The sequence below is a fragment of the Hippocampus bargibanti genome, linkage group LG06 (assembly GCF_051943395.1).
Source record: "Hippocampus bargibanti isolate YZ-2025 linkage group LG06, ASM5194339v1, whole genome shotgun sequence".
Lineage (NCBI taxonomy): Eukaryota > Metazoa > Chordata > Actinopteri > Syngnathiformes > Syngnathidae > Hippocampus > Hippocampus bargibanti.
The window spans coordinates 22,505,544-22,525,067 of NC_142739.1; the positions used below are offsets into that span (position 1 = coordinate 22,505,544).

At 39.4% G+C, this 19,524-nt stretch overlaps 1 protein-coding gene across 2 annotated transcripts; it reads right to left on the minus strand.

The window, feature by feature from the left end:
* Nucleotides 1-1,725: 1,725 nt before the first annotated feature.
* stx17 (syntaxin 17) lies at nt 1,726-17,714 on the minus strand. Of its 2 annotated transcripts, none has more exons than XM_088999630.1 (7): nt 17,559-17,714; nt 15,790-15,926; nt 15,650-15,715; nt 12,644-12,973; nt 10,811-10,861; nt 8,116-8,202; nt 1,726-4,714 (listed from the first exon to the last, which is right to left on the minus strand). In XM_088999630.1, the coding sequence occupies exons 2-7, from the start codon at nt 15,910-15,912 to the stop codon at nt 4,475-4,477; spliced, it is 897 nt and encodes a 298-aa protein (XP_088855756.1). In that variant the 5' UTR covers nt 15,913-15,926; nt 17,559-17,714; the 3' UTR covers nt 1,726-4,474. The 2 variants fall into 2 exon arrangements, with proteins under 2 accessions (XP_088855756.1, XP_088855755.1); XM_088999629.1 differs by having other exon boundaries at nt 15,790-15,958; nt 17,559-17,707.
* Between the last annotated feature and the right edge of the window lie 1,810 nt (nt 17,715-19,524).

Sequence of the window (19,524 nt, forward strand, 5' to 3'; positions counted from 1 at the left end):
CATTTTCTGTTTTTTTTTCTTTTTCTTTCCGTCTCTCTTTTTCTCTTCTCTTTCCCCTCTTTTTTTTCCTCAGATTTTCTTTTTCTTTCCCTTTTTCCTCTGTTCTCTTTTGCTCTCTCATTTTGATTCTTTCTCTCTTTTTCTCTATCTTTTTCTATATTTTTATTATTTTTCTCTCTTCGCTTTCCTTTCTTTTTTTCTTTCTTCTTGTGCTCTGTCTTTTTTCTCATCTTTTTTTCTCTCCTCTTTTCCTCTCCATTTTGTCTTTTTTTCCTCACTCTTTTGCTCTCTCTTCTCTTTTCCGATCTTTTTCTTTTTTGTCTCTTTTCTTTCCCTCTCATTTTGTTTCTTTCTCTCTATTTTTTATTTCTGTTTTCTCACTATTTTTTGCTCTCTGTTCTCTTCTCTTTTTTCTCTTTTTCTTCCTTTCCCTCATTTTTTTCTATTACTCTTTTTTTCTACTCCTTTTCTCTACTTCCTCTCTTTTTTCGCTCTTTCATTTTTGCTCTGTTGTCTTGTCCTCTTTCTTTCTCTCGTTTGCTTTTTTTTGCTCTTTCTGTCTTTCTCTCCTTTCCTCTGTCTCTCTCTGCTTCTCTATTTTTCCTTACTCTATTTTTCTGCAAAATTTCTGAAGTATGAGAAACATGTCAGCTAGTTGGTACTACTTGTTTCAAGCTAGGAGTAGGGAAACTGCGAGTAGAGTGTCATCCTTTTCTTAAGACAAAAACATCAGAAAAACTCATTACACATGGCCCATGAAGGAACATGAATATACACTCCTCCCAAAATAGCACAGTATGTATATATATATATATATATATATATATATATATATATATATATATATATATATATATACAGTAAAGTTTCGTTATATCGATATCGGTTATATTGATAGTATCGTTTATTACGATACTATTTCTATGAATGCAAGGAGAAATTTACATACACGCCATCAGTCGCGCCATTGGTCGACTTGGCCGATAGTCCCGGTTATATCGATATTTTTTCCGACTCCCGAGAATATCGATATAACGAGACTACTATCTATATATATATATATATATATATATATATATATATATATATATATATATATATATATCTCAATGGGGATTTTGGTTGAAATTTTGACAGCGAACCTCACATTTCCCGATCATTTCAACATGTGTACTCAAATTGACCTGTGACCATTTGATTGAACTATGAAGCGTTTCGGTACTTTTGTTCTGGAACAATCTGAATGGCCAAATTCCAATGTTTGATCCATGAGTGCATCGATGCATTCCCTGCTTAAATTAGAATTGACATTTCAACAGATGTGGTCATCATGTCGCTCACGTTTCAACATGATGAAACCAAGACTACACCTTAACAATTGACCAATAGACTTCAAATAGGATGTTCTCAGAAGAATGTGGCCGCTGAGTCGAGTCATCACCAAGTTGCAACAGACACTGGGAGCGTCACAGAAAGTCATAGAAGCGCACATTTTTGGATTGTGTGAATCGTTGTTCGTGTCAGTTGGACATTACATCCAGATGTTTTGAGACGCTCAAATAGCCTGGAAATGGGTTCATCTGGAAATTTCACGTTAAACCCGGCAACATTGGTTCCCTTTTATCTTTCTGGTTTATTGTAATTGTTTTTTTTTCTCCTTAAAAACCAGCTCATGCTCTATTTTCCAATGTAATCTTGCTCCCCCCCCCCATGGCAAATGTAAGAAGTGTCACTTGGTCATGAACAATGGGCCCAATATCTGAATTAACCTTTAGGGAGTTGTTCGTAGCAATTCTACCGTTGAAAGCACCATCACCATAAATCTTAACATTAAGACTGAAACAGCCTGATAGGAAAACGGTTCCCTACCCTTGATGAAGAGTTTAGCACTCTGTAGACTCGATAGACGAATCTTACAAGTGTACCTCAAATGTATATATTTTTATTTTCATTTAAAAAAAAATGCTTTTCAGAGAACATGAATTTTTTTGTGTCTTTTCAAGGCACCCGTGGGAATATTTGATCCAGAAGGCCATGCAGAAATAATTTATAAATCACCCTAAAACCCACAAATGCTCATTATTTGATCGCCAATGTTTGCACAAAAACTAGTACAAAAAATTAATTGCCAAAGCGTAGACTAAATTACAACTGACAATAACGTATCTGTGCTGTGCCACTGAAACATCTAACATCCACTTTGACAAACAATGAAAGGTTTTTCTTATCAGCTGAGTGTTACCCTCGAATCCATGTTTTTTTTTGTACATGTGCACATCCACATGATCATATCCGAAAGAGGAACGCTCTTTAAAAATGTTTAATAAGTCTTTAGTACAAGTTATTGATCCTTGAAATGGATCCAAAAAGACTTTTAAGATTCAGCTGACTTGTTTGTACTGTTCAATCGAGGCGAAGAGACATTTGGGACATCAGCCCCAGCACATAACAGAATTGGGTGGGAGGATGCCATTTCTAAATGACTCGTCTCAAGACTGGGGACGAAATATGGAAAGGGATTATGATTAAAAGTCATTTTACAATATGTTGTGTTCATTTTGTCTTTATTTACATTCAAACACAAGACACGTCTGGGCTGGCAACATTTGGTTTGGCTGACAAGAAGCAGTAAACATGGAACACACAAGCTCCTGAAATGGCCTGCATGTTGGCACTTGGGTTTGTTGTGTTGTGTTAATAAAATAAAAATAGTCATAAAGCCAATATGACTGCAATCAGGGCAGAGCTTTACAAGTCTGTTGTAGCTATTTATCAAAATAGGATGTTAAATCACTGCAAAAAGGACCTAATAACCCAGTGGACACTTCATTTTTGGACTACCGTAGGTGCTTATGAATGAAATTATTATTATTACTGTAATATGATCCAGTACATCCATTAGCTAGCTGGCAGCTATTAGCTGGCTGGCTGTAAGCTGGCTAGCTGTTGGCTATTACCTATTTATTAGCTATCCATTTGCTAGTTAGCTAGCTTTCTATCTATTTGAATTACTTCGGGGTTCAGTGAATGCTGGCGCATGTGGCTGCCGCTGCTCACCCATAGAAAAAAACATATCCTGTGACTGTAAAGTGACCTTGAGAGTTTTGAAAGGTGCTTAGAAATGAAAGGATTATTATTATTATTATTATTATTATTACAAGAACAGCACCACAACTCTGTTTTTTTTTTCAAATCGACATTGCTCCAAAATACTATTTTTTTTTGTACAATAATAAGAATTTATCTCATATGCAAGCGAGACACCCTCATATTTGCAGTCGTGACGATGAGCCTTGTGAAAAGAGAAATGTTTAAGAACAGACTGCAGGCTGCAAATGACCTCCATAGTTTGGACACCACTGGTTTAAACACTTTCATGCACCCTGTAACCTGGTAATAATAATAATAATAATAATAATACCATGGTAAACTGTCCACTGTAGTTACCACTGTTCCCGAAAAGGTGAACTACAAAAAATGTTTGTTAATTTTATTTGACTGATTTTATAAATTTCATAGGTAGGTTTGGATTGTTTTCAGGAAGTCTTGTTTTTGAGTTGATGACGATGCCTGACGTGACGTCACGGAGGGAACGCCCCTGACTGAGAAAGCGACACACAATGCATTTTGGGTACTTTGTTTGGTCTGAAAGCTTCGTGTTGATGGCGAAATTAGAAGGAAAACACAAAAACGTGATGGTGAATCGTTGGGTTTTGCACCAAGACTACTATTTGATACTAGTTGACACAAATTCCCAGCAGACATATCAGCCCATTTCCAACGCAGCTTGGGCGCCATTTTTCTGGGTGCTACATTGGAGTCCTGACGGCTCGAATTAATATGGGAGGACTTCTTTAATCAATTGCAAACATTTATGCTTTCCTCTTCAGAACTATTTGAATCATATTCATAACTGGATGAGTCACAAGAAAGCATCTTCTCCGAATCGGAACTTTCTGAAGCCATTGTTTTGATTCTCGAGCAAGGCAAGACGTCTTGGCGTGACGTCAAAACAAGGGGGCGGGACCTTCTGAAACTCGCCATTTACGGGGTTATTTTGAAGTAGTTTTGGGACACTTTAAGTCATTTTTATTGGTGTTTTGCATTTGACTAAAAATAACAGCCTGCGTGTTTTGGGTATTTTCGATGCTATAAAACGTTTTTCTGATGTCAGTTCGGAAACTGTGTCCTTTAAATGTACTGTATAAATTAAATTTATTTTAACAGCTCTCGTAAATGATTTTGAGATGTTGACGAAATAGGCAGGAGTTCTTCCGGGAGTGGCAGGAAGTGACATTGGCATCTCCATTTCGTATTTAACATGAGGCTGAGCAGTGAGCACACAACAATATTAGCTTGTCGCTGGTCCACAAAAACGAAAAAAAAAAAAAAAAAAAAGAATCATTACATACATTCAGAACGCAAACGGATTCGCAGCCGGGTAGTTAACAAGTATCATAAAGCCGGCCGTCGTTCACTCGTCCTTGTGTGACGTGGCGTCATCTGGCGGCGCCGTCAGCTGCTTCATCTGCATCGTCAGCAAGTTTTTACGGTGATTCTTCACCAGACTTCCGCCCGCGAATCCTAAGGCTCCGCCCCCAACGACTGCCGCTCCCGCGGTTTTTAGTCCAATCAGCATGCCGAGCGGGCCGGCTAATGCTCCGCCCAGTAGTGCTCCGGCCAAAGGCAAGATGACCAACTTGTATCCCATCGCCTGAACACAACAATTGAATCACATCTGGATGAATAAAGTTTGGATGGATGAATAAAGTCAGCATTAAACACTTGATGAGGAATGTAGCCTTCTTCTTTCACCATCTTGAGGAATGATCCATTGTAAGTGCTTTCTCTGTGATAATTGTATCTAGTTCATCAATTGTGATCTGTTTAGTTGGGTTGATAGCTTTTTGTGTCAAATGTACATTTGACTTGTGCGGGTTATTTGTGGAGCCTGATTGATGGGATATTTAACCTTCCAGTCTACACTCTGCTTTTGAACTATCAAAGTTGAAATGAGTCCAAATTTCACTGTTTTCTATCCATTTTCTCACCATTTTACTTGTTTTTTTTCACTTTTGTTTTTTTTTTGTTTCAAGCTCTGTCCTCTTCCTTTCGTGTGTGTGTGTTTTCTCACTCTCTGCCTGTCTCTTTAATGTTTAACCCCCTCCCCCACACTGCTGGGTTCTTGACCAATCACGTGGCTTTAACCAAAGACGCCATTTTGTTTTTGGGAGGACGGCCTCACTCTCTGTCTGTAACCCCATCCCCCACTGCCGCGTTCTTGACCAATCACGTGGCTTTAACCGAAGACTGGGGGCGGGGAATAGAGATATAAATGCAGTTGGCTGCCATTTTGTTGTTAGAAGAAAAGGCTCGTTCGCAAACGACACATCACTCATTGTGGCAGCTCCGTGTGTATCCCGAAAAATAGTTCGTATGCCAAGGTAAAATTTTCATAAACGTAACGTTCGTAAACCGAAAAGTTCGTAAGCCAGGGGGTTCGTAAACAGAGGTCCCACTGTATATGGAACAAGTTTGAAAATACACCATTCATTGGGAGCGCACCTTATACACCGGTGCACCTTATACACCGGAAAATACGGTAATTAAAAAAAATTACTTCAGTGAATGTGATGGAGAAAATGGTGCTCATTATTACCAACATCTGGCAAGGCTTAAAGTTATCATGCCGAAAGTAGTGTTTTTCCCCATTAATTTAAGACCAAATCAAAAATGCATACACAAAGCCGCTTGTGTGTGTGCGTGTGTGAAAGCAATGTCGTTTGCCCTGATGACAGATAACAAGATGTTTCAACGCGTTAAAACATCTAACGGCGCTTTCATTTGTGTTATCTCCACACATCCCCTTTTGCTCGACCTTGTTGTCCAATCAGAACCCAGTTACCTTTCCAGCTCGCGTGTCATCACACAAAATGGTGTCAGCATTGAGTCGACTCAACAACTGCCATACCTGTCAACCTTAGCTAATAGCTGCCCTTATAAATGATTACAATCCCCGTATGAAAGTTGTAGTACGCCGTACATTATTTGAAATGATAAAAAAATGTATAATATATCGGGAAAATGTATAAGTTGACAGGTATGATTTCACGCAAAAGCCCCACAACAGTGAACTAATGAATAATTTGTTGATTTTTATCCCTGATGATGCTTTTACATTTTTACACTTGCAATCTCAAATCTCAGAGGTTGTGAGCTCAGACTTGACTATACCGTGCACATTGCCAAAGAGTCAATACTTATCGTCACATTTACAGTCGGGGTTTCACATTCTGAACATTGCTAGTCACATTCTTAGTCAAGTAGGAACAAATCGACTACAGATGCTCCTCAATTTAGGAACGAGATACGTTCCAAACAGTCGTTCATAAGGTGAATTCGTTCGTAAGGTGAATTCGTTCGTAAGTTGCTTCTGTGATATATTTTATACAGAATGTATGTTTCAGTAAGTATGTTTAAAGGACAACCTACACCATTTTTTTGTTTCCTAACTGACATCAGAAAAACGTTTTATACCATCTAAAATACCCAAAACACGCAGGCTGATATTTTTAGTCAAATGAAAAACACCAAGAAAAATGAGTTAAAGTGTCCCAAAACTACTTCAAAATGACCTCGGAGATGCCGAGTTTCAGAAGGTACCGCCCCCTTGTTCGTGACATCACGCCAGGACGTCTTGCCTTGCTCTAGAATCAAAACAATGGCTTCAGATTCGGAGAAGATCTTTTCTTGTTACTCATCCAGTTATGAATATGATTCAAAGAGTTCTGAAGAGGAAAGCATAAATGTTTGCAATCGATTAAAGAAGTCCTCCCGTATCATTTTGAGGGTCTGGACTCCAATGTAGCTCCCAGAAAATGGACAAGATGGCGCCCAAGCTCCATTGGAAATGGGCTGATATGTCTGCTGGGAATTTGTGTCAACTAGTATCAAATAGTCTTGGTGCAACACACAACAATTCACCATTGCGTTATTCGTGTGTTTTCCTTCTAATTTCGCCATCAACACGGATCAACACGAAGTTTTCAGACCAACCAAAGTACCCAAAATGCCTGGACTTTCTGAAAATGCCCAATTCGCAGGTCGATTTTGGACACCAAGTCATTTTTATTGGTGTTTTACATTTGACTAAAAATATCATACTGCATGTTTTTGGTATTTTAGATGCTATAAAATGTTTTTCTGGTGTCAGTTAAAAAACAAAAAAGTGACGTCGGTTGTCCTTTAAGGCTTGCATAAGTAACCTGTATTGGTTTGTGCTGAAAAATAAACATTTAATAAATTATATGTTCCATAAAGATATGTACATGTACAACTGGAGAGAGTACTACGTATGTTACTAGAAAAATGTGTGTACCGTTGTTCGTAACTCGAATGTTTGTAAGTTTGGGAGTGTCTGACGCAATGTTTCCGACGCCATTTTATTTTTTTTCTATAAACTGGCTATCGACTGCTCATTCGTTCAAACCATTTCTGAGACAACACAACAACCTCTCAATTTTTCACAACTCTAAACATTGATTCGGCTTACATAATGATTTTTTTTCATGAAATTTGGCACAGGTTTTGGGAAAAAATGATGGGTAAACTTTGCTTATGTGTTAAATGCTATGTTGGTACAAGAAAAAACAACAACAAATGAAGCTTCACTGTCAAAACGACGATGATGTGGGTCCGCGTACGTGTCAGCAAAGGTTGAGGGCTCCAACACGTGATTGACACCGGTCAAACATTTCGCATTTCGAGCGCGTCATATGTGTGAAGGCCAATGAGCAACACTCGCCTCTCTCTAAGTGCGTGCGCTCAAATGGCAATGAAAACACGAAACAGTTATTCCGAGCTCGTTTCGATGCTCCACAAACGCAGATAACCTCTCCATCCCTCTTTCCACTCTCAATTTCCTTAATTGTGGCTTTCCTCCGTTTTCAAACCGATCAATAGGGACAAACGCGGTTGGAATAGCTGCGAGGCAAAGTGCCATCGATCTCTGCACTCGCGCGCGCACACACACACACGCACACACACAGTCGAACGCTTGTTTATGTGTGTGCGTTTATGTGTGTGTGTGCTGACACATTAACACAGAATACACACCTTCCCCAGGCTCTTGGACCCCTCCTCCACATTGGCAGCGGCTGTGTTGACGTTGTCCTCAATGCTGTCAATCTTCTCCTGCTGGGACTGAAACGCAGGGGTTAGACACAGGTGCACACACACACAAATACATACACATTTTCTGAGACCAAAAGAACACAAAATACAAATTATCATTATTATTATATACCGGCCAACTTCTGAAACCACAAAAGTCAAATAATAAGCTAGGGTCCAGGTTACTGCGCATGCGCAGTACACTGTCTGCATTTCCGCTAGTTAACGTTTTTTTTATCATTTCAAATAATGTACGCCGGCGTACTAGAACTTTTAATAATCATAATAATACATTTCGTTTTAAGCGCCTTTCAAAGATCTATACGGACGACACAGGAATTGTAATCATTTATACGAGTAGCTATTAGCCAAGGTTGACAGGTATGAAACTCAAACTCGAGTCATGTTCACCTTTTCTTGAGCGAAGTCTAACTCCTGGAAATGCTTGGGAATATTCCTCACGAAACGACTTTTCTTTTACTTTTCAGGCTTTTTTTGTTGATTTTTCTCCGACAGATGACATTACACGACAATGATAAAAACGACCCTAACTAGCTGTCACTAGAGATTCCAGGAAAGACCCGTACTTCGCGCATGCACAATTCATCTAAAGGAAGCTAACAGCTAGCACTGTGCCAATCGCCTGGTCTCGTGTTTTGAATTAAGGTTGAGTCCAGTACAGTACTTACTATTTTGACGATTTTGGATTTATTGTTTTTATTGGAAATCGTAATTGTAATTATTAACCCGTAACCCGGAATGGGATTATGAAAACCGTAGTGTTACGGCAAAACCGGGGTAGCTGGCAGGTGTGTATATTATTACTATGATTATTATTATTATTATGATGGTTATTATTTAATATTATTGCGATGTTATCATGATAAGGATGTCTGTGAAAGGGTTAAAGAGAGATATACTACAAGGATTACATTTGTTGTGTGTCTCATGAAATATTCAGAGTGACAGCTGTCTCTCTCCCGATGAGGGCCACATGGACACAGTGACCAAACAACAAGTCGCCCGCTTTCCATGGCGTCTCCCTCCAAATCACATCGCCACTTTCCATTTCATAACACTTCACGTCCACAAGAACAGGTACAAAATGTTCTTGCCTTTTATTTGAGCGTGAGCACTGAATGATTTTCACTGAATATTCCTTTCCAGACAGTGTAAGAGGTGTTTAAGAAAAACTAAGACCATAAAATGTGATGTTATCATTTATCTATTTTTAAAATTCACTCACTGCCATCACGAAATGTATTCGGGAATTGAAAATATGACGTGGACAACCATTCCCGAATTTGTTTTGTTTTTTTCTTGTTTGGGTGGCGATAAAGTGCTGGCCATGTTTTCCCCTTCCACGAGGGGGAAGCATTTGCCTTTTGTCCATGTTAGCGCTTTGTTACAGCTTCAATTCTTGTTAAAGCGCTATATAAATCAATATGTATTTTATTGTATGATTTAAAGAACCATGTTTTCCTTCCATTTGTGTCAATTTACTCAAAAGTATTGAGTATTTTTTAAGAAAACGAATACATAGAAATACTGTAATTATTGTAGTGTATTTGCAGCTGCCCCCATTTCAAGCCCAGATAAGTCCAGACCCTCACTATTGCGTTCTTGACCGATCACGTGGCTTTAACTGACGACTGGGGGCGGGGAATAGAGGACCAAAACGAGAAGGCTGCCATTTTCTTGTTCGGAGAACGGGCTCGTTCGCGAACGACACATCACACACACACACACATCTATCAAAGTTGAAACTCTCTCACTGTCGTCTGCCTGTCTCTTTAATGTTTAAACCACATCCCCTCACTGCTGCGTTCTTGACCAATTACGTGGCTTTAACCGAAGACTGGGGGCGGGGAATAGAGCACAAAAACAGTCGGCCGCCATTTTGTTGTTAGAACGGGCTCGTTCGCGAATGACACATCACTCATTGAGGCAGCTGCGTGCACGAAAAAAGTTAGTATGCCAAGGTAAAGTTCGTATTCCAAGGTAAAATTGACACATTTAACGTTCGTAAACCGAAAACGTCTTTAGCCAAGGGGTTCGTAAACTGAGGTATCACTGTATTATTTGCTTAGAAAAACAATATTGTCATCTGAATGAAATGGATGGCGGGACCACCACAAAAGAGCACATCCAGGACACGCACAGTAAATCCATGATGGTTGCGTACGAAAATATGACTCCCGCAGGACCCCCACCCCCTCTCAACCCGAGATGCCAAAACAACATGTCGATGCTCTTTCCGCGCCTCTTCTCGCCTGTTTTGAACCATCACTACATCTTCATTCTCCCTCTTCACCACAATTAATCTCTCCTGCCTCTCTCCCCGAGGATCGGGGCGATAATCTGAGCCGTCTGTTCGCCACCTGCTCCGATGCATCCCCATGTTGCCCACTTCCCCGCCCGTGGACATTTTATTCCACCTCCAAATCCTTCATCTCCCCCTTGGCTGCTGCTCAAGCTTTCCCGCCCCTCTGCTGAGAAGGCCCCCCAGGGTCAGCCACAGTTGTCCTTAAACTGATCTGTGCTCTCAAAGGAGCCCCATCAGCGAGGCAAACAGAGCGAGGCGGAAAGTAATGCGCACGGGTTCAACATGTGAAAGCCAATTGTTGTTCATACTTACATGGACAAGCACAGAGAAGCTGGAGACCAAACCACTCAGCTGCTTCAGGTCCTGAAAGGGGAAAAGTATACTTAGGTGTCCTTTCATTACAGCAATGTGAAGTTCACTTGAATTTTATTAACCGTCCTGTTGTCCTCATTTTCTGTCCATCGAGTCAAAATGACCCGTCTTCTGTTAACTCCCTTAATGTAATTTTTAACTCATTCATTGCTATTCCCAAATTTATTCGGGAATTGAAAATATAACATGGAACTTTTTTTTTTCATGCTTGGGTACCGATAAAGCACTGGCCATAGCCTCTGGTAGAGTTTTTTTCTTTTCCACAAGGGGCAGCATTTCCCATTTTTCCATGTTAGCGCTTTGTTCCAGTTTCAGCTGTTGTTAAAACGCTATATAAACCAATTTGTATGTATTGCATTGCTTTTTGGACAGCCACCCTCATTTCAAACTCATATAACTCCAGACCAATATAATTTAGGAAGTAACTCTTTTTTTCTGATGAAAAAACGAGTAAGGTTTTTTACACTGCATTGAATGTTTATGTAGTCCTAAAACTCAATATTCTGTGTGTCCTGGAATTCAAGTGACAATGACAAAAACCCTGGCACTCACCACAATATATAGTTATATAGTTCTCCCCCATTTTTGTACAGCTTCCATGGAAATATGTAATATAATAAAATATATTATAATAAAATATAATAAATATAATAAAAAAACCTTTTAAAAAAAGTTTGTTACAGTTGGGGCCAATGTAGGAAGTCAAGACAAAGGAAATTTTCAAGTTAAAAAAATCATTTATTGTGTTTTTTTGTGCATTTTTAACACGGTTTCAGTTCATTTTGACCGGAAGACCACATGAAGGTTAATTGTTCAGCTATACTTGGGGAGCCCGGGATGTTCTCCTTGTCATGAACCAGCTTTCACTGGACTAATGTAGGCATTTCTAACAATTGATCTTGGTCCCTAACCCTGAGATTAACTGTATGATTTGGTAATACAGTGGTACCTCAGCTCACAAACTTAATTGGTTCCCAGAAAGTGCGTGTATGGTGAATTTCCCATAAGAAACCATTAAAATGAGAATAATCTGTTCCCAGGTCCCCATGAAACAAATTTCTACTAAATATGTCTTAAAACGACACAAAACATACCTTATTGTATGTATAATAAATGTGCTCTTGTATTGTAATTAAAGATATAAACTGTACTATATAATAAAGTCGTTTTATTTACCTTTGTGATGGTCGTTGATGTAGTTGCCTCTTGATGATATCCGAGTGAAGTGGCCGTGCTTTCTTGGCGATAATACCCTCACTCACACTGTCCCCTGCTAGCTGCTTTTCATTAATCCAAATCAACAGACATTTTTCAACCTCTTCTATTGCCTGAGACCGTTGCTTAGATAACACAGAAACACCCTTAGCCACACGGAGCAATGGTCGACTTAGCGTACTGGTACTGGGACGCTAAATCACATAAACACACACCTCATTCGTGTTTTTCGATTATCTTCTTCTGCTCGACCATAATTTTCTTTTGTTTTTTCTCCAGCTTAATATTAGCCTGTTGTGGAGTCCTTTTTCGGTCCCAAATTAGTAAAAGTATTCCACTCGATAACAAACCACGTCTGCATTCAGTGCACTAAAAGAAAGTGGGTGTGGAAAACTAGTCCGCCAGCCACCGTGGCGCTCCGTGTGTTTCCCTAAAACTAGTTCATAGACAAAAATTATATTCTCGCGAATTTAACGTTCGTAAGGTGAAAGGTTCATTCGCTAAAGCGTTCGTAAGGCGAGGTATCACGGTATATGTAAGCAGGGGTGTCGGTACTACCTCTTCCAGGTTATCCCAAGACTCGGCGGCACTCTCATCTACAGGTATCTCTGGCAGCCGGGTCTGAATTTGCCAGCCAGAAACGGACTCCTCGTCCATGTCGTTAGCAGCATCTTGAGTGCTCGGCATCCGATCGGATGTCGGAGCGAAGTCAGGTGATGGCAAAGGCGACACCTGAAGGTCGGGGTTGGAGTGCAACCGTAGGAAGTCTCTCGTGGCGGCCAACGCCCGGTCTTTAATCGGCTTGACGAGTTTGTCCAGAGCTGCCGCATCTTCTGCACGAATGCGGCTGCACAGTTTTTCCATCTCTCTGATGTTGGCTCGCAGTTGCTGTAAAGAACCCGGAAGATGAGACGATTGACTTTTTGAGACGTAATACAAGATGTTCATCTTTTGAGTTGTATTTTACCAAAAGATTTGTGCGGACTTTATAGGGGTGTTTGATTTCAGAGGGTTCACTGTATCTGCACTTTTACCTTTCTGTCTGTCTGTCCAGTACACTTAACACAGAGTGCAAAAACCCATGAGTCGGGATTAACACCGTAAAGACACAGGAAAGCACTCTGTGTCCATCCCCGGGGCTCGGAGTGTGGTGGTGAGAGGATTGGTGGTTGCCTATTGGCTTCCACCCATCATGTGCTGACACACATCCGCAAAAACATTCATTCAATGTTGGAAGTCATTTCTTTTCTCATTGTTTTTTTATCTCTCCTTTTAAATGGATATTGAGATTTGGGATAAGATGTAATTACAGTGGTAAGGCTACATTTCGAATGTCCTAAAACGTGTATGATTTAAAGCGTTCAATAAAATTGGGTACAAATATGACTCTGCAGGATACAATCGTGTGGTGCGTAGTGTCCTACACGAAACAAAATACAGTACAATTGCAAATCTTTCAAAAAAAAACTTATTGCAGGTGTAACCCAGGTTATGCATGAGGCAATTGGGGAGTAGACTTGACAAATTAGATGAGGATATGTTTCATGCAAAAAAATAAATAAATAAACTACCTAACAAATAAATCATGCTAAAATTACCTTTTGAAAGAAATAAAAAGAGAAAAGAACAGTATTGCGTTGTTATTCAACAAAGTACAACAATTAACTCATTCACTGCCATTCCCGAATTTAGTCGGGAATTGAAATAAGACGTAGAGCGCTATACCTGAATTTGTTCGGGATTTGGTTTGTCGTGTCGTGTGCCGATAAAGCGCTAGTCAGAACTCAGGCAATGTTTTTTCCCTTTCACAAGGGGCAGCATTTCCCTTTTGTCCATGTTACCGCTTTGTTACAGCTTCACATAATGTCAATGCTTACATATGTACAGAAACTAAGAATATTGTTTAAAATGTAACATTTCCTAATTCCAACTTCAATATCCCCACAAGAAAAATACAAAAAAAGACAATTTAATGCTAATATTTTAAATGAATATGGAACATGGATAACATCAGCATGTCAGCCTGGCCTTCTTAAACCTTTCCAGGTTCTCAAATTACCCCTCCGTAAAAACAAGTGCCCACCCTTGAACTACACTGAACTGAATTGAACTATTAAAGTTGAAACGAATACCATGTGCCATACAGTCACGCTTACTAAGGAATTTTCCAAATCTAACAAGTGACTTAAAAAACAACGGGCACATTCATCACTAGATGGATGGATGGAAGGATGGATGGATGGATGGATGGATGGATGGGTGGGTGGATGGATGGATGGATGGATAGATAGATAGATAGATAGATAGATAGATAGATAGATAGATAGATAGATAGATAGATAGATAGATAGATAGATAGATAGATAGATAGATAGATAGATAGATAGATAGATATGGTAAATTTACTGCAGGGTCGCCAACATTTTAAAGAGGAATCTCTTAAAAATTCAGAGGGCAGTTTGATGCACACGTTTGAAATAACTTTGTACATTTACCATTAAAAATGTTATGCCAATGATTATTAATCGAACGGACCAATATGTGAATCATAATCAGCATTATTTTGACATAGATTGAAATCACGATTATCCAACAATTATTCATGGACTTCAAGAATTTGTATTAATTTAACTACTGAAACTCATCTGCTCTTTAAAGTATAATCAAGGTGATTCATCCCCGCGTGTTGAACACTTTGTTGTTGAAATCTCTATTTTAAAAAAGTCAGTCATGAAATTTGATTATTGCGTATTTATTTTTAGCAATTTGTTGTCGGAGGCATAATGTTGATATTAAAAGTTAATGACAGTCATCAAGATGAAGACATTAACCATTTAATGCTTTCTTGCGCATATGTAGTTTATCGCTGACATTTCAAAAAAAAAATCCACATGCTGAACCTAATCCTTCATTCCTCGATTTTACAAAAAAAGTTTAATGATTAAAACTTGACATACTAGAGAGAAAAAAAGAGTGGATCTTGAATCACAGCCCCCCCAAAAAACATCTAGAAAGGAATACAATGATACCTCATCTTACGAACGTAATTGGTTCCCATAAAGTGTGTGTAAGGCGAAAAGTTCATCTGCCAAAAATTTATTTCCGATAAGAAACCATTAAAAATGAGAATAATCCGTTCCTAAGTCCCCATAAAACATAATTTTCGACTAAATAAGCCTCATAACTACACAAAATATACCTTATTTTATGTATAATAAATGTGCTATTGTATTGTAATTATAGAAATAAACTGTACTATATAATAAAGTTGTTTTATTTACCTTGCTGTAGTTACCTCTTGATGATATCCGAGTGAAGTTGCCGTGCTTTCTCTGCGATAATACCCTCACACATGTCCCCTGCTTGCTGCTTTTCGTTGATCCAAATCAACAGAAGTTTTTCAACCTCTTCTATTGCCTGAGACCGTTGCTTAGACAACACAGAAACACCTTTAGCCACATGTAGCAATGGTCGACTTAGCATACTGGTACTGGGACGCTAAGTCACACAAACGCACAGCTCATTCTTTCAAAGGAGTGATTTAGTGAAAATGTCCTTGTTTACCTGAACAGTTCGGCTGGCATTTATGTGCTCCTGATGCAGACGGCTCCATTGTTGGCTTTGCTGGTACTGCAAAAAAAGACGAAAACAAATCAGACATTCATCTTTATGTGGATGCCAAGCGACAGTATCCGAAGCGTCACCTTTAGGATGTTGTTGTGGTGTTTGTGAAGCCGCTCCAGGTCGGTTGGTAGAGCCACTTTAATGAACTTGTGAATGGGAGCCTCCAGGCGCCTCAGTGTCAGCTTGGTGCCTCCTTTCGCCATGAGACTGGCCGACACTACACCACACCACACCTGTCAGACTTGGTCTCTGAACGTAGAATACATTACATAAGGAAATAAGCTTTTTGGCATTTAGAGTGACTGAACGGCCTTCAGAAAAATAATCATTTACTGGATGCATGGCTTGAGGAGCCTGCGATAAGAAGAAGCCGATGTGCATGTGGAATTGTTGCGGCTTGGAATTGGAAGCGGATTTATGTGGGACAGGAGATGCGAGACAATCTGTTTTCGTCAATGAATGCTACAGCTGCGTGTTTGCTTTCAACATTTAGCGTGTAGTCGACGTGCACATTCCACCATGATGTCCCTGATCCACTTGTGGAAAGACGCTTTGATCCTCTCCTGTTTCATCTGGAACTGCTTCATGTAACAAAGAGGGTTCAGAAAGTGCTTAAAAAACTCTGTGTGTAAAAAACTTTGTGTTGTCATATTGTCTTTGTGCTGTCACATTTTTTCGTTCTTTTGACTTCAAGATGGCGCCGCGAGAGTGGCTGCCTTTCCAGCAGCGCATGTATTTTGTTTTTCTACTTTCATTCCTTTCATCACTTTGCTGCTGTGAAATGTACATTTCTCCACTGTGACACTAATAAAGGCAAATCCAATCCAAATATGAGTACAATATGTTCAAAAAGTGACATGACCTGAGTTGTTTAACACAACAGGATGTAAATGTTACAGATTAAAAGTTGTAATTCAAATTTGTTGTCGACTGTTCAACTTTTGATCTGACACTTAAATGTCTTTCGCATACAACAAAAGGGGTTGAGCTTGTCGTTCCAATATCATTAGAGGGCTCTAACAGTTCTGTCACAATGGATGTCATCCTGTATGCAAAGATGCATTGCATGAATGGTAAAAAACATATGGACGATGCTCATGATTAGCCTGCCTATGGCATTTTGAATTTTTCTTTGCATAATGCCACTGGCTAATATTAGTTTGATTGCCACAGCGATTCACTTAACCTCCAATATTTGTATGGCACAGTTTTCCTGATGAGGCTGGTTCTTGGGGCACTATCAGGAATTACCCAACTGTGTGTACATGAAAGCAACAACATTTAACTATTATCGGAGGCAATTACAAACATTTCTGGGCAAGGTACCCATTTACTCTTACATCTTTGTAATTCACGTCTGTGCTTTCTTTATATCTCTAACGTCCATGAGAAGTGTGGATTGACGGTGCCTTTTCACTGTCATAACTTTTTAATAAGCTTTGTGGTAGCGATTTTGATTCAAATTGGGGTTATTAAATAGGCATCAATCAAAGGATACCATTGACTCTGAGCTCAGGGTTACAGGATGTTGTGTCAATTAAGTAAAACAATTTTACATCTGAATTATACTATTTGACCCCCTGATGTCGGGGATATTCATCTAAATTGCGTTGACAATATACGTAATAGCCGTTAAATGATACATAAAGGAGTGTAAAGGAAGTTTACGAAAATAACAACCTGAATATCGATATGCGCGTAAAACGCCATTTCAATTTTATAACGACAATTATTGACAGTTGTCCCACTACTTGCTGGCAATCCACTGGCATAGTTAGCTAGTGAAATTTGAGTTTCACTCTTCGCATAAAAACGCAGCGGAACTTAACGAACAAAGGGCAAAACTTACCCAAGACAGTACCTCTCAGGGGCAATGTTTATCTTTCATCTTCCATTGTGTGTCGAAAGACACAACTTCTATCACGATGTGAGTTTCGGACAGCTGTTATATGTAAACAAGTCTCACCCAAGTGCGTTGACAAAAATGTCCGACTTCAAACAACGAGAAAGAAAACCACGATTAATATTTCCGCGTGGTAGTTGAGTAATCTGTTACTGTATCCCACAACGCCAAGATTGCAAAACTGAATACAGTATAAACGAGTATGACCGTGGTAATTACATATAAAAATGTGCTTTTCTTTCAACACACAAACAAAATACGGTTTTACTTTTAGTAACATATCAATAACGCCTATATCAGAGGTGGGCAAACTTTTTGACTCGTGGGCCGCATTGGGTTCTAACATTTGACAGAGGGGCCGGGCCAGGAGCATTTGGAGGAGGTGTTTGGGCCGGAAATACTCCGAACAAGTTATGTCCATAATTTATAAAATCACTTCAAATGACTTCGACTGAGCGTATTTTACAAAGATTCCACAGCATATAGCTATAGTTTACGTTTTAAGACTTGCGCTGAATATTCATGAAGTCTTGTTTTCGAGTTGATGACGATCCCCATGTGACGTCACATTTGGACCGCCCCTGACCGAGAAAGCGACATACAATGCATTTTGGGTACTTTGTTTGGTCTGAAAACTTCGTGTTGATCCGTGTTGATGGCGAAATTAGAAGGAAAACACATAAATAACGCCATTGTGAATCGTTGTGTGTCGCACCAAGACAACTATTTGATATTCGCTGACACAAATTCCCAGCTGACAAATCAGCCCATTTCCAACGGCGCTTGGGCGCAATCTTCTGCTTTTTCTGGGTGCTACAATGCTGTCATTGGCGGCTCGAATTGATACGGGAGGACTCCTAGAATCAATTGCAAACATTTATGCTTTCCTCTTCAGAAGAACAAGAACAAGAAAACATCTTCTCCGAATCTGAAGCCATTGTTTTGATTCTCGAGCAAGGCAAGACGTCTTGGTGTGACGTCATGAACAAGGGGTGGGACCTTCTGAAACTGGTCATATCCGGATTCATTTTGAAGTCATTTTTATTGGTGTTTTTCATTTAACTAAAAATATCAGCCTGCCTGATTTGGGTATTTTGGATGCTATGAAACGTTTTTCTGATGTCAGTGGGAAACAAAAACAAAAAATGGTGCCGGTTGTCCTTTAAATGTAGTATGTACAAACCTCATAGCACAGTAAGAACATTACAACCCAATTTATTAATTGTCTTTCAAATGTGAAAAATATCCCTGATCAGTTAATAATTTGTCTCAAGGAATATGGCGTTTGCACACTATTTCGCAGATACTTGGAGGAGGAAATGGAAATAGATTAAAATAACATATGCACTGTGATTAATCAAGATTGTGTCTGTTTTTAAGTTTCCATCGAAGGGGCAAAGTTAAAGAAATCAACATTTATTGAACAATGGAATCACTTTCAACATTCAAAACATATTATTACACATCGAAATATTCAAGCTCAATAATACCTACTTGTGTTAAATTCCGCCAAATCATAGATGGTTTGTCCTGACCGCGCGCTCAACAAACTCCTCACTGACGCTCTCGCCTTCACGCGCTAACAATACACGTGTACCGTCGCCGAGCACACAAACATAGACGACCTGCAGTTGAAATTTGCATACTCGGCTCGGCAGCCAATCAGAAGCCTGCTTCTTTCTTCCGGACTTTCGCAAGCGTTACAAAGTCGTGCAATTGCATGTCATTTTCCAAAATAGATGCACAGAACCTCAGACTAGAAGAAAGATTCAAAAGAAGCTAACAACATATGTGACGCTACAAAACGTAAATTTACATTAAACCGTGACTGTAAAGTGTACGTGAGACTTATGAAAGGGGCTTAATGGCTCGTAGGAATCAATGCAAACATTGCATTGTGCACCACAATGAC

What these genes read in the sequence shown, in the direction of transcription:
- stx17 (XM_088999630.1), bottom strand. Translation starts at nt 15,912, where the DNA reads ATGGCGAAAGGAGGCACCAAGCTGACACTGAGGCGCCTGGAGGCTCCC. An exon ending in ATGCCAGCCGAACTGTTCAG is followed by an intron (nt 12,974 to 15,649) that starts GTAAACAAGGAC and finishes GGTTCTTTACAG; the next exon opens with CAACTGCGAGCCAACATCAG. An exon ending in GCTTCTCTGTGCTTGTCCAT is followed by an intron (nt 8,203 to 10,810) that starts GTAAGTATGAAC and finishes CCTGCGTTTCAG; the next exon opens with TCCCAGCAGGAGAAGATTGA.